General features: G+C 45.9%; 1 protein-coding gene across 1 annotated transcript; it reads left to right on the forward strand.

Annotated features, from left to right (window-relative positions):
• Positions 1–7,153: 7,153 nt before the first annotated feature.
• On the forward strand, positions 7,154–13,623 carry c1d (C1D nuclear receptor corepressor). The gene is made up of 5 exons (XM_021564646.2): positions 7,154–7,248; positions 7,907–8,049; positions 9,540–9,606; positions 9,756–9,811; positions 12,597–13,623. Exons 2-5 carry the CDS (start codon positions 7,912–7,914, stop codon positions 13,011–13,013), a joined length of 678 nt encoding a protein of 225 aa, XP_021420321.2. The 5' UTR covers positions 7,154–7,248; positions 7,907–7,911; the 3' UTR covers positions 13,014–13,623.

The raw sequence follows: 13,623 nt of genomic DNA on the forward strand, positions 1-13,623 counted from the left end.
GGTGAGTAGGGGTGTACCACAGTGTGCTGACCTGAGTGAGGGCCGCAGGGCCAGCCCAGTCTGGAGGTGCTGCAATACCTCCCTACGCCTCTTCTGTCGCAGCAGCAGATGCCCCACATGAAGGTTGTAGTCACAGAAGTGATGGCTCAGCGACCAGGTACCTCAGCAGGGCCCGTTGGCTCCAGGTACCTCAGCAGGGCCCGTTGGATCCAGGTACCTCAGCAGGGCGGGCCCGTTGGATACAGCCCCCCCCCCCCCTGATGATTCTGTTCCATGTAATGCATGTGAATGGGGTTGCTCCTCATAGAGCCAGGTCCTGTGATCTCAGTGTCAAGTCTAATCTATCTGTCTAGAATGTCAGTCCCACTGACTAGAAATCATCATGCATGTAATGTCATTACTTTAACATAAACTCAGCAAAAAAAGAAACGTCCTCTCACTGTCAACTGCGTTTATTTTCAGCAAATTTAACATGTGTAAATATTTGTATGAACATAAGATTCAACAACTAAGACAATTTCCACAGACTTGACTAACAGAAATGGAATAATGTGTCCCTGAACATAGGGGGGAGGGGGGGGTCAAAAGTAACAGTCAGTATCTGGTGTGGCCACCAGCTGCATTAAGTACTGTTGTGCATCTCCTCATGGACTGCACCAGATTTGCCAGTTCTTGCTGTGAGAGTTTACCCCACTCTTCCACCAAGGCACCTTCAAGTTCCCGGACATTTCTGGAGAGAATAGCCCTAGCCCGCACCCTCCGATCCAACAGGTCCCAGACATGCTCAATGTGATTGAGATCCGAGCTCTTTGCTGGCCATGACAGAACACTGACATTCCTGTCTTGCAGGAAATCACACACAGAACGAGCAGTATGGCTGGTGGCATTGTCATGCTGGAGGGTCATGTCAGGATGAGCCTGCAGGAAGGGTATCACATGAGGGAGGAGGATGCCTTCCCTGTAACGCACAGCGTTGAGATTGCCTGCAATGACAACAAGCTCAGTCCGATGATGCTGTGACACACCGCACCAGATAATGACGGATCCTCCACCTCCAAATCGATCCCGCTCCAGAGTACAGGCCTCGGTGTAACGCTCATTCCTTCGACGAGAGGCACGAATCCGACCATCACCTCTGCTGAGACAAAACCGCGACTCGTCAGTGGAGCACTTTTTGTCAGTCCTGTCTGGCGATGTTGTTGCTGGTGATGTCTGGTGAGGACCTGCCTTACAACAGGCCTACAAGCCCTCAGTCCAGCCTCTCTCAACCTATTGTGGACAGTCTGAGCGCTGATGGAGAGATTGTGCAGTCCTGGTGTAACTCGGGCAGTTGTTGTGCAGGTGTTGTTACACGTGGTCTGCCACTGTGAGGACAATCAGCTGTCCGTCCTGTCTCCCTGTAGTGCTGTCTTAGGCGTCCAACAGTACGGACATTGCAGTTTATTGCCCTGGCCACATCTGCAGTCCTCATGCCTCCTTGCAGCATGCCTAAGGCACATTCACGCAGATGAGCAGGGACCCTGGGCATCTTTCTTTTGGTGTTTTTTTTTTAGAGTCAGTAGAAAGGCCTCTTTTAGTGTCCGAATTTTTCACAACTGTGACCTTAATTGCCTACCATCTGTAAGCTGTTAGTGTCTTAATGATCGTTCCACAGGTGCATGTTCATTAATGGTTTATGGTTCATTGAACAAGCATGGGAAACAGTGTTGAAACCCTTTACAATGAATACCTGTGAAGTTATCTGGATTTTTACGAATTATCTTTGAAAAACAGAATCCTGAAAAAGGGACGTTTCTTTTTTGGTTGAGTTTGTCTTTGTATGTATGGTGCCTCTGATCTTGCCTGCATTCTTGGAGAGGAAGATGAACAGGGTCTGGATGAAGTCTGCCTTGCCCAACTGACCCTGCTCTTTCAGCTAGTGGTACTCTGTGTCCCGGGCCTGTAGCTGGTTCTCTATGGTAGGCGTGCCAGGATGTCATCCTGACGTGCCGTGGACTTGGCACTGCTCAGGTCCTCACCGTCGCCGTCAGACTGGAAGAAGAAGAAGGGTGGCGGGTAGCCTAGCGGGTTAAGAGTTTTGGGCTTGTAACTAAAAGGATTGCCGGTTCAAATCCCCGAACCGACTAGGTGAAAAGTCAGTTGTTATGCCCTTCAGCAAGGTACTTAACCCTAATTGCTCTGGATAAGAGCGTCTGCTAAATGACTCAAATGTAAAAAGAAGAAATGCACTGATTCATATAAATATTCAAATTATGTTCTGGAATAAAGGGAATCGTTCAAAACTGCTTTGGATTGCTTATGTCTACAATGATGTACCTTCCTATCGCAGGACCTGCGGTAGATTAGCATCCTATCCAGGGGGTGTGCTTGGTACATCAACCTGCCTCACGCTACAGAATCAGGAGATGGGCTCCTGCTGTTCTAGCTCCTCCATCCATACTTCTCTGCTGAATAGTGTTGCTTCTCCAGGGCCAACTCCAGGAGGAAGTGGAGTCCTGGGTCTTTGGGCTTGAGCTTGATGGCTGAGGCATAGTGGATGGCAGCCTTCTCCAGACCGTCCAGAGGAAACTGACCATCTTCACCTGGTAGTGGTTTCTTTGCAGCAATTCGACCATGAAGGCCTGATTCACGGAGTCTCCTTTGAACAGTTGATGTTGAGATGTGTCTGTTACTTGAACTCTGTGAAGCATTTATTTGGGCTGCAATCTGAGCTGCAGTTAACACTAATGAACTTATCCTCTGCAGCAGAGGTAACTCTGAGTCTTCCTTTCAAATCACATGCGCCGGTTTAGACCTTACCGTGAAATGCTTACTTACAAACTCTTAACCAACAATGCAGTTCAAGAAAGATGTACGTTTTTCAAGTGTTCTACTCCGCTAGCCAGCCCCTCGCCTAAATAGGTGTGCGTTTCTTTCGCCTCTAGATTAAGAAAATATTTACCAAATAAACTAAAGTAAAAAGTTACAATAACGAGGCTATATACTGGGGGTATCGAGTCAATGTGCGGGGGTACAGTTAGTCAATGTAATTGTACATGTAGGTAGGGGTTGTAAAGGGGGTAGAAGCCGTTAAGGAGCCTTTTGGTCCTAGACTTGGCGCTCCGGTACCGCTTGCCGTGCTGTATGCACTACCTTCTCTAGCGCCTTACGGTTAGATGCCCAACCAGTTGCCATACCGGGGGTGATGCAACCGGCCAGGATGCTCTCAATGGTGCAGCTGTAGAACTTTTTGAATATCTGGGGACCCATGCCAAATCTTTTCAGTCACCTGAGGAGGAAAAGGTGACCTCTTCACGACTGTCTTGGTGTGTTTGGACCATGATAGTTTGTTGGTAATGTGGACACCAAGGAACTCTCGACCTGCTCCACTACAGCCCTGTTGATGATAATTGGGGCCTGTTCGGCCCGTTTTTTCCTGTAGTTCACGATTATCTCCTTTGTTTAGTTCACATTGAGGGAGCGGTTGTTGTCCTGGCACCACACTGCCGGGTATCTTACCTCCTCCCTATAGGCTGTCTCATTGTTGTCGGTAATCAGGCCTACCACTGTTGTGTCATCAGCAAACTTAATGATGGTGTTGGAGTCGTGTTTGGCCACGCAGTCGTAGGTGAAAGAGGAGTACAGGAGGGAACTGAGCACGCACCCGAGGGGCCCCAGTGTTGATAATCAGCGTGGCAGACGTGTTGTTGCCTACCCGTACCTCCTGGGGGCGGCCCATCAGGAAGTCCAGGACCCAGTTGCAGAGGGAGGTGTTTAGTCCCAGAGTCCTTAGCTTAGTGATGAGCTTTGTGGGCACTATAGTGTTGAACGCTGAGCTGTAGTCAATGAACAGCATTCTCACATAAGTGTTCCTTTTGTTCAGGTGGAGAAGGGCAGTGTGGAGTGCGATTAAGATTGTATCATCTGTGGATCTGTTGGGGCGGTATGCGAATTGGAGTGGGTCTAGGGCAGGGCTGCCCAACCCTCTTCCTGGAGATCTACTGTCCTGTAGGTTTTCAGTCCAATCCTAATTTACCATGTCTGATTCAGCTAGTTAAGGTCGTGTTGAGCAGCTAATAAGAATAATCAGGTGTGTTAAATTAGGGTTGGACTGAAAACCCACAGGACGGTAGATCTCCAGGAAGAGGGTTGGGCAGCTCTGGTCTAGGGTATCCAGGATGATGCTGTAGATATGAGCCATGACTGGTCTTTCAAAGCACATCAGGCTACCGACGTGAGTGCTACGGGGTGGTAATCAGGCCTACCACTGTAGGTTACCTTCGCTTCCTTGGGCACTGGGACTATAGTGGTCTGCTTGAAACATGTAGGTATTACAGACTCGGTCAGGGAGAGGTTGAAAATGTCAGTGTAGACACTTGCCTGTTGGTCAGCGCATGCTTTGAGTACATGTCCTGGTAATCCATCTGGCCCTGCGGCTTTGTGAATGTTGACCTGTTTAAAAGTCTTGCTCACATACTATCCACCACTGCGACCTGTATGCTCTCGTTGGCTGGCCCTCGCTACATATCCATTTCCAAACCCACTGGCTCCAGGTCATCTATAAGCCGGGGCTTTACCTAGCAAAGACTTATCTCAGCTCACTGGTCACCATAGCAACACCCACCCGTAGCACGCACTCCAGCAGGTATATTTCTCTGGTCATCCCTAAAGCCAACACCTCCTTTGGCTGCCTTTCCTTCCAGTTCTCTGCTGCCAATGACTGGAACGAATTGCAAAAGTCACTGAAGCTTGAGACTTACATCTCCCTCACTAACTATAAGCATCAGCTGTCAGAGCAGCTTACTGATTACTGCACCTGTACACAGCCAGTCTGTAAATAACCCACCTAACTACCTCATCCCCACATATTTTTTTTGCTCTTTTGCACCCCAGTATCTCTACTTGCACATCATCATCTGCACATCTATCACTCCAGTGTTAATGCTAAATTGTAATTATTTCGCCACTGTGGCCTATTTATTGCCTTTCTACATTTGCACACACTGCATATAGATTTTTCTATTGTGTTATTGACTGTATGTTTGTTTATCCCATGTGCATCTCTGTGCTGTTGTTTTTGTCACACTGCTTTGCTTTATCTTGGCTAGGTCACAGTTGTAAATGAGAACTTGTTCTTAACTGGCCTACCTGGTTAAATAAAGGTAAAATAAAAATCAGCTACCAAGAGCGTTATCACACAGTCATCCGGAACAGCTGGTTTTCTCATACATGCTTCAGTGTTGCTTGCCTCGAAGCGAGCATAAAAGGCATTTAGCTCGTCTGGTAGGCTCGCGTCACTGGGTAGCTCGCGGCTGGGTTTGTCTTTGTAGTCCGTAATAGTTTTCAGGCCCTGCCACATCTAACGAGCGTCAGAGCCGGTGTAGTAGGATTCGATCTTAATCCTGTATTGATGCTTTGCCTGTTTGATGGTTCGTCTGAGGGCGTAGCAGGATTTCTTAAAAGTGTCCCGCTCCTTGAAAGCGGCAGCTCTAGCCTTTATCTCAATGCGGATGTAATCCATGACTTCTGGTTGGGATATGTACGTACGGTCAGTGTGGGGACGACGTCGTCAATGTACTTATTGATGAAGCCGATGACTGATGTGGTGTAGTCCTCAATGCCATCGGATGAATCCCGGAACATATTCCAGTCTGTGCTAGCTAAACAGTCCTGTAGCGTAGCATTCACGTCATCTGACCACTTCCGTATTGAGCGAGTCACAGTTACTTCCAGGTTTAGTTTTTAATATATACTTGGTATTTTACCAAGTAGGGCTATCTTCTGTATACCAACCCTACCTTGTCACAACACAACTGATTGGCTCAAATGCATTAAGACGGATAGAAATTCCACAAATGAACTTTTAACAACCTCATTAATCTGGTTGAGAGATTGCCGAGTGTGCAAAGCTGTCATCAAGGCAAAGGGTGGCTACTTTGAAGAATATCTTGCTAGCTAGCAAGCAACATTTAACATTAACTAGCTAGCAATTCAATTATATCTAACACATAGCTACATGACATTAACTCAGAGCTTTCATTTCTAAAACAATTCTTACCTTGGTCAGTCACACTGCATGTTGTGGTGGCAAGCTAAAGACCCTGGCTAGCTAACTAGCTGTGTTAGCGAGCTTGATGAAAACTCTTGCTTGCAGGCTGAAGAATAAAATATCTTCTTCAAATCAATGTATTTATTAAATAATCAAATAAAATGCCATTATAAAATGCCATTAAGCAGTGGATTCCATTATCCATCTGAAGAAAATTCTAAATTGCAATGGGCCTCGGCTGTTCTGTCAGGGTAAGATTAGAATACCCCTGTTTGAAAAGAGACACTCTAATCCATTAGGCCTCATTCAATAGTTGATATCATTATCTAAAGTACAAAGATTTACCAAAGGTTTCCATACACATTTTGCTGATACTGTAGCAGTCTGTGTAATCATCTTACCTGAGAATTGCTCCCATCTGCTGATAAAAGCTTGATACTGACAACAGTTTCACCAACATTCAATGGGGAATGTTGGGAATCACTTTCTCCATTCACTGAAACATTCATGTTTTTTAATCAGGAACCTTGGGCATAACAGTCACTGAGTTACAGTAGAATGAAACTGTGCCTAAATGAGGTACAAAAAAAACCCAGCACATTACATGTCATAGAATAAGTCATTAGAATAGTATTTCTTAAGGTTATGGCTATCCTCCTCTCATTTGAGTAGGTAATGGAAAATGTAGGTTGTAGTTGACCATGCAATATTTCATGGAGGTGTCATAATCGGCTACCACCTCAATCGCAACCCCATTCAAACCTTAGTTCAAATTCCATCAGACTAAATTATCACCACACAGCTGAAAAATACAAATGCATTGATTTGCAAGAGCATGAAGAACAAATTATGGCTTATGTCCACAGTGTGTAATATTTTACAGCGTTTCCTCCGACGCTCACTGTCTATGTTGGAAACCATAATTTTGCTCTCTGTGCAGCGCTTTGCTAGCACTCAAACGATGTTAACGGTCCTGTTTATTATGCCATTGCCAACTAAATGAATCACATTCTACTAACTTTAATTTTAAAATAGCCAGGATAGCCCCTCACAATATGCACTTTTAGCGATTGAATATACATTTTGTTTTCTGCAATCCAACACAGTAGAGGGCGCTATTGAGCATCGGTGTAGTGTCAAAAGGCGAAACACAAAACATAGAAGAAGAGAATGTTGCCGCTTACGTATTTCCGGTTGGACAACAACGTGTGGAGAAACAGGTAGCTAGCTAGCTTCACATTATTACATTAACCAGATAATATAATAGATCATATAATAGACAAACTATTCAACAATGAGTAGTTAACGGAGTGTTGCGAGGGGATTTGTCATTGACAGGAATAAAGTGTTTTCGCTGAGCCGTAGCTTGCTTAAACGCTAGCTAGCTAGCTAGCAATATGCATGGCTATTTTAGCCACATTATCAATTATATTGCTTCGCCTCTTCCTATTCATCTTGGCTACATCAGCGTGTAAAACAGACGGATTGGTTTAGATTGTTGTTAACGTGTAAAGTATGTTCGTCTCCAATGTTTTTTGAAAACAAATAAATTACTAATATATATATATAGTGTTACATGAATCCTATCAATTTGGATGCAATCAAATTATATTTAAACAAAATAATGTTGCAGGAATGCTAATCTTTTGTTTCTAACAACCAAAATGATTTCAGAACAATCTGCGATGGTGAGTGTCGAGCCTCTTCTTGTTGAGGTGGAACGACTTATGGTATCATTAGTAGCTAGCTAGCGACCTTGTCTAGTGTCTACAGTACACTCAATACTTTAAGACCCTCTGGACAAGAGCGTCTGCTAAGTGAATAAAATGTAATATGTCTATCTAGCTAATGTTAATTTGTCTTTCTCAATCTCCCCAGACAACATGGCAGAGGACATCCCTGTGGAAGACTACCCTACTGAGATTGAGGAGCAGCTCACAGGGTTTGAGTCATCAGTCGGTGCTGTCAACAACATGGTGCAGACCATCCTATCCATGCCAAGAAATGAGCTGGTGAAAAAAGTATGTTTTCAGACTGACTGGGTAGAAGGACTTAGTATTGAGTTCCTCTGAAGTCCTGCGGTGTATTCAGCTGATTACCGCTTAAGAACCAAACGGAGCACAAACGAAACGAGGAGAGACCTAGCTGAATTTGTCCAATAGAAACTCTAGTTTTCGATGCAACACATTTTCCGTTTGTAGTTTAACGGTTTCTGTCGCAAAAAGTTTTTCAACAGTATCGGCGTAATAAATACACCCCTGATTATTGGGGATGTCACTCTGAGTCGGTCACATATTCAAACGAACAGAACAGCAATATTTAGGCCTCTGCTGTTAAACCCTCACCAATTAAGAGGTTTAATTACACTACTGAACTGGGGTGCACATCTCATCTGGGGTGCCCTGCTCAAAGCTACAGCTCTGGGTCATATTGTCAACAAGGCAGCATAAGGCTTCAGAAACAGGCTACAACATGTATTTTCTATAAAATATGTTTGAATTCTCAAACTATACTGAACAAAGATATCAACGCAACATGTAAAGTGTTGGTCCCATGTTTCATGAGCTGAAATAAAAGATCCCAGAAATGTTCCGTATTTCTCCAATTTTGTGCACAAATTTGTTTACATCCCTGTTAGTGAGCATTCCACCGTTGCCAAGATAATCTATCCACCTGACAGGTGTGGCATATCAAGAAGTTGATTAAATGGCATCATTACACAGGTCCACCTTGTGCTGGGGACAATAAAAGGCCACGCTAAAATGTGCAGTTTTGTCACACAACACAATGCTACAGAAGTCTCAAGTTTTGAGGGAGCGTGCAGTTGGCATGCTGACTGCAGGAATATCCACCAGAGCTGTTGCCAGAGAATGTAATGTTAATTTCTCTACCATAAGCCGCCTCCAACGTCGTTTTAGAGAATTTGGCGTTCAACCTGCCTCACAACCGCAAACCACGTGTAACCATGCCAGCCCAGGACCTCCACATCCGGCTTCTTCACCTGTAAGATTGTCTGAGACCAGCCACCTGGAAATCTGATGAAACCGAGGAGTATTTCTGTCTGTAATTTAAAGCCCTTTTGTGTGGAAAAACTCTGACTGGGCCTGGCTCCCAAGTGGGTGGGCCTATGCCATGGTTCCGCCCCTGCCCAGTTATGTGAAATCCATAGATTAGGGCCTAAGGAATTCATTTCGACTGACTGATTTCCTTATATGAACTGTAACTAAGTAAAATTGTTAATTGTTGCATGTTGTTTATTTTTGTTCAGTATAGTTTTGCTTCAGAAGGCAGATAAATCATGTGTGTTTTCTATCAAACACTTATTCATGTGAAAACAGGGAATACTAACTCATTACTGCTTGCCAATTTCACCAGTGGCTCTCAGCTCATGCCCGGGGTGCAGCCTGGTTACAAAATGAATACAAATCACATTTAACTCTAACTCTGCCTACCTATCGAACTGGGCGAGCTAAAACAAACCCTCTCAATGTGTCTCTTGTTTTCTTAATAGCTGGATCCTCTGGAACAAGCCAAGCTGGACCTAATGTCTGCATATAGTCTCAACTCTCTTTTCTGGAGTAAGTGAGCTTTGTTTTCCTGCAGATCCAAGTTAATATTATAAAATGATATCCACTCTGCAAATTTTTTGGGGGGAGGTGTAAAGATGTTGAAATGATTTGTCACCACAACACTCACCATGTTAAATTAGTGTCATTCTTGTTTACAGTGTACTTGGTCACACAAGGAATAAACCCGAAAGAACATGCAATCAAACAAGAGTTGGTAAGATATTACATTTTTACCCTGAAGAGAATTCCACTCCTCCCAATCCTATTTTGTTCAGTCAATTGTCAACTTGCATAACCTGCATTCAAAACCCCACATACACAGCGTACAAAACATTAGGACCACCTGCTCTTTCCACGACAGAGCATGTTTACATACACACTAATAATTCACTATTAAATTATGGCGTAACATTAGCCATGTAAACACCTTACTCTGCTTATCTGTCATGGAAACAGCATGCGTTCCTAATGTTTTGTACACTATGTATGGTTATAATGGAAGTAAGCATACGCCGATTTAAACACATTTCTTGGCATTTATCAAATGTCCCCATCAGTAGCCTGATTTCAGGTGTCCATGTAAACATGATTGTTAAGGAAATCGTTCTTCTTGCAATAGCATGTAAACATTTTAAACAAGCTATTATATTAAGCTGACTACCCACAATAATCATATTGTTTGCATGTAACGTTGGTCAGGTGAATCCAGGGGTAAGCTATGATCCCTTATTGATGACACTTGTTAAATCCACTTCAATCAGTGTAGATGAAGGGGAGGAGACGTGGTCAAAGAAGGATTTTTCAGCCTTGAGACAATTGAGACATGGATTGTGTATGTGTCCCATTGAGGGTGAATGAGCAAGACAAAAGATTTAAGTGCCTTTGAACGGGGGTATGGTAGTAGGTGCCAGGTGCCCCGGTTTGAACGGGGTATGGTAGTAGGCGCCAGGTGCACCGGTTTGAACGGGGGTATGGTAGTAGGTGCCAGGTGCCCCGGTTTGAACGGGGTATGGTAGTAGGTGCCAGGTGCCCCGGTTTGAACGGGGGTATGGTAGTAGGTGCCAGGTGCACCGGTTTGAACGGGGGTATGGTAGTAGGTGCCAGGTGCACCGGTTTGAACGGGGGTATGGTAGTAGGTGCCAGGTGCCCCGGTTTGAACGGGGGTATGGTAGTAGGTGCCAGGTGCCCCGGTTTGAACGGGGGTATGGTAGTAGGTGCCAGGTGCACCGGTTTGAACGGGGTATGGTAGTAGGTGCCAGGTGCCCCGGTTTGAACGGGGGTATGGTAGTAGGTGCCAGGTGCCCCGGTTTGAACAGGGTATGGTAGTAGGTGCCAGGTGCCCCGGTTTGAACGGGGGTATGGTAGTAGGTGCCAGGTGCACCGGTTTGAACGGGGTATGGTAGTAGGTGCCAGGTGCCCCGGTTTGAACGGGGGTATGGTAGTAGGTGCCAGGTGCCCCGGTTTGAACGGGGTATGGTAGTAGGTGCCAGGTGCCCCGGTTTGAACGGGGGTATGGTAGTAGGTGGTATGTATGGTAGTGGTATGGTAGTAGGTGCCAGGTGCCCCGGTTTGAACGGGGGTATGGTAGTAGGTGGTATGTATGGTAGTAGGTGGTATGGTAGTAGGTGCCAGGTGCCCCGGTTTGAACGGGGTATGGTAGTAGGTGCCAGGTGCCCCGGTTTGAACTGGGTATGGTAGTAGGTGCCAGGCGCTCCGGTTTGAACTGGGTATGGTAGTAGGTGCCAGGCGCTCCGGTTTGAACTGGGTATGGTAGTAGGTGCCAGGCGCTCCGGTTTGAACTGGGTATGGTAGTAGGTGCCAGGTGCCCCGGTTTGAACGGGGTATGGTAGTAGGTGCCAGGTGCCCCGGTTTGAACTGGGTATGGTAGTAGGTGCCAGGCGCTCCGGTTTGAACTGGGTATGGTAGTAGGTGCCAGGCGCTCCGGTTTGAACTGGGTATGGTAGTAGGTGCCAGGCGCTCCGGTTTGAACTGGGTATGGTAGTAGGTGCCAGGTGCCCCGGTTTGAACGGGGTATGGTAGTAGGTGCCAGGTGCCCCGGTTTGAACTGGGTATGGTAGTAGGTGCCAGGCGCTCCGGTTTGAACTGGGTATGGTAGTAGGTGCCAGGCGCTCCGGTTTGAACTGGGTATGGTAGTAGGTGCCAGGCGCTCCGGTTTGAACTGGGTATGGTAGTAGGTGCCAGGTGCCCCGGTTTGAACGGGGTATGGTCGTAGATGCCAGGCGCACCGGTTGGTGTCAAGAACTGCAACGCTGCTGGTTTTTCCACGCTCAACAGTTTCCGTGTGTACCAAGAATGATCCACCACACAAAGGACATTCAGCCAACTTGACATAATAGTGGGAAGCACAGGAGTCAACATGGGTCAGCGTCCCCGTGGAACGCTTTCGACATCTTGTGGAGTCCATGTCCTGACCTATTGAGGGCAAAAGGGGTGTAACTCAATATTAGGAAGGTGCTCCTAATATTTTGTACACTCGGTGTCTACTGTAGATAGGTGACATATAATATTTTGTACACTCGGTGCCTACTGTAGATAGGTGACACATAATATTGTGTACACTCGGTGCCTACTGTAGATAGGTGACATATAATATTTTGTACACTCGGTGCCTACTGTAGATAGGTGACATATAATATTTTGTACACTCGGTGCCTACTGTAGATAGGTGACACATAATATTTTGTACACTCGGTGTCTACTGTAGATAGGTGACACATAATATTTTGTACACTCGGTGTCTACTGTAGATAGGTGACACATAATATTTTGTACACTCGGTGCCTACTGTAGATAGGTGACACATAATATTTTGTACACTCGGTGCCAACTGTAGATAGGTGACACATAATATTTTGTACACTCGGTGTCTACTGTAGATAGGTGACACATAATATTTTGTACACTCGGTGCCTACTGTAGATAGGTGACATATAATGTTTTTTATTTCTAAATCCTTTATTTTCTTGTCACCTGACTAGGAGAGGATCAGGACGTATATGAACCGTGTGAAGGAGATCACTGACCGGAGGAAAGCAGCCCGTCTGGACAAAGCAGCGGCTTCTCGCTTCCTCAGGAACGCATTGTGGAAACTTGAGGAAGGGAGGTCAAAGGACACGCCGGGTTGTGACGCTCAGGACACGCCGGGACGTGCCCCCCAGCACACACCAGGTCGCGGCCAGCACAGGCCAGATCGCGGCCACTGCACACCAGGTCGCGGCCAGCACAGGCCAGATCGCGGCCAACGCACGCCAGGTCGCGGACAGCGCACGCCAGGTCGCGGACAGCACACGCCAGGTCGCGGCCAACACACGCCAGGTCGCGGCCAACACACGCCAGGTCGTGGCCAGCAGAAAAGCTTTGATGGCCATCAGTCAAAAGGACCCAAACTCAGCTGAGAGGAGGTGGAGCAACACCAGGGGCTGGTTCCTCGCTGGCCTCTACCACGGTTCCTTGGCCCCCTTTTCTATGTGCACCTGTCTGAAAGTACCTGATAGGTACAAGCAGCGCCTTATCACTTGTTACCATGGACACGTGACTCATGAGCCACTGGTGTTTTTGTAATGCACACACACATTTTTTGTGCAGAAATAGAAGTTCATCAAATTGTTTTAGTTTATTTTCACTCTTCAAACATTTTTAAAGAAGTCATTGTCATAACATCTGACAAAATGTCTGGATGATCTAGATGTTCTACCAGCCCTATTATCTTAGACGAGGACGATACTTTTTATATGCATCTGTATAATTTAGACATCAAAACGTTTTTTTTTGCTTCCTGTGATTATGGTATTGGATCTATCTTGTTTCAACTATAAAGTCTTTATTGATGCTGTTCATTGTTCATTCTGGTAACAACCTACATAGCATTCTCCTTTTGTAGGGCCCTACTGTGATTAAAGAATGCCACTCTGGAAACCGTCTCCAACACTCGTGATCATGTCAATTGTAGATCCGACATGTCGCCCGTGTTTAGACAGTATTCCGGTTGGTAAACACTGTCTTGGA

Source organism: Oncorhynchus mykiss, chromosome 16, assembly GCF_013265735.2.
Source record: "Oncorhynchus mykiss isolate Arlee chromosome 16, USDA_OmykA_1.1, whole genome shotgun sequence".
Lineage (NCBI taxonomy): Eukaryota > Metazoa > Chordata > Actinopteri > Salmoniformes > Salmonidae > Oncorhynchus > Oncorhynchus mykiss.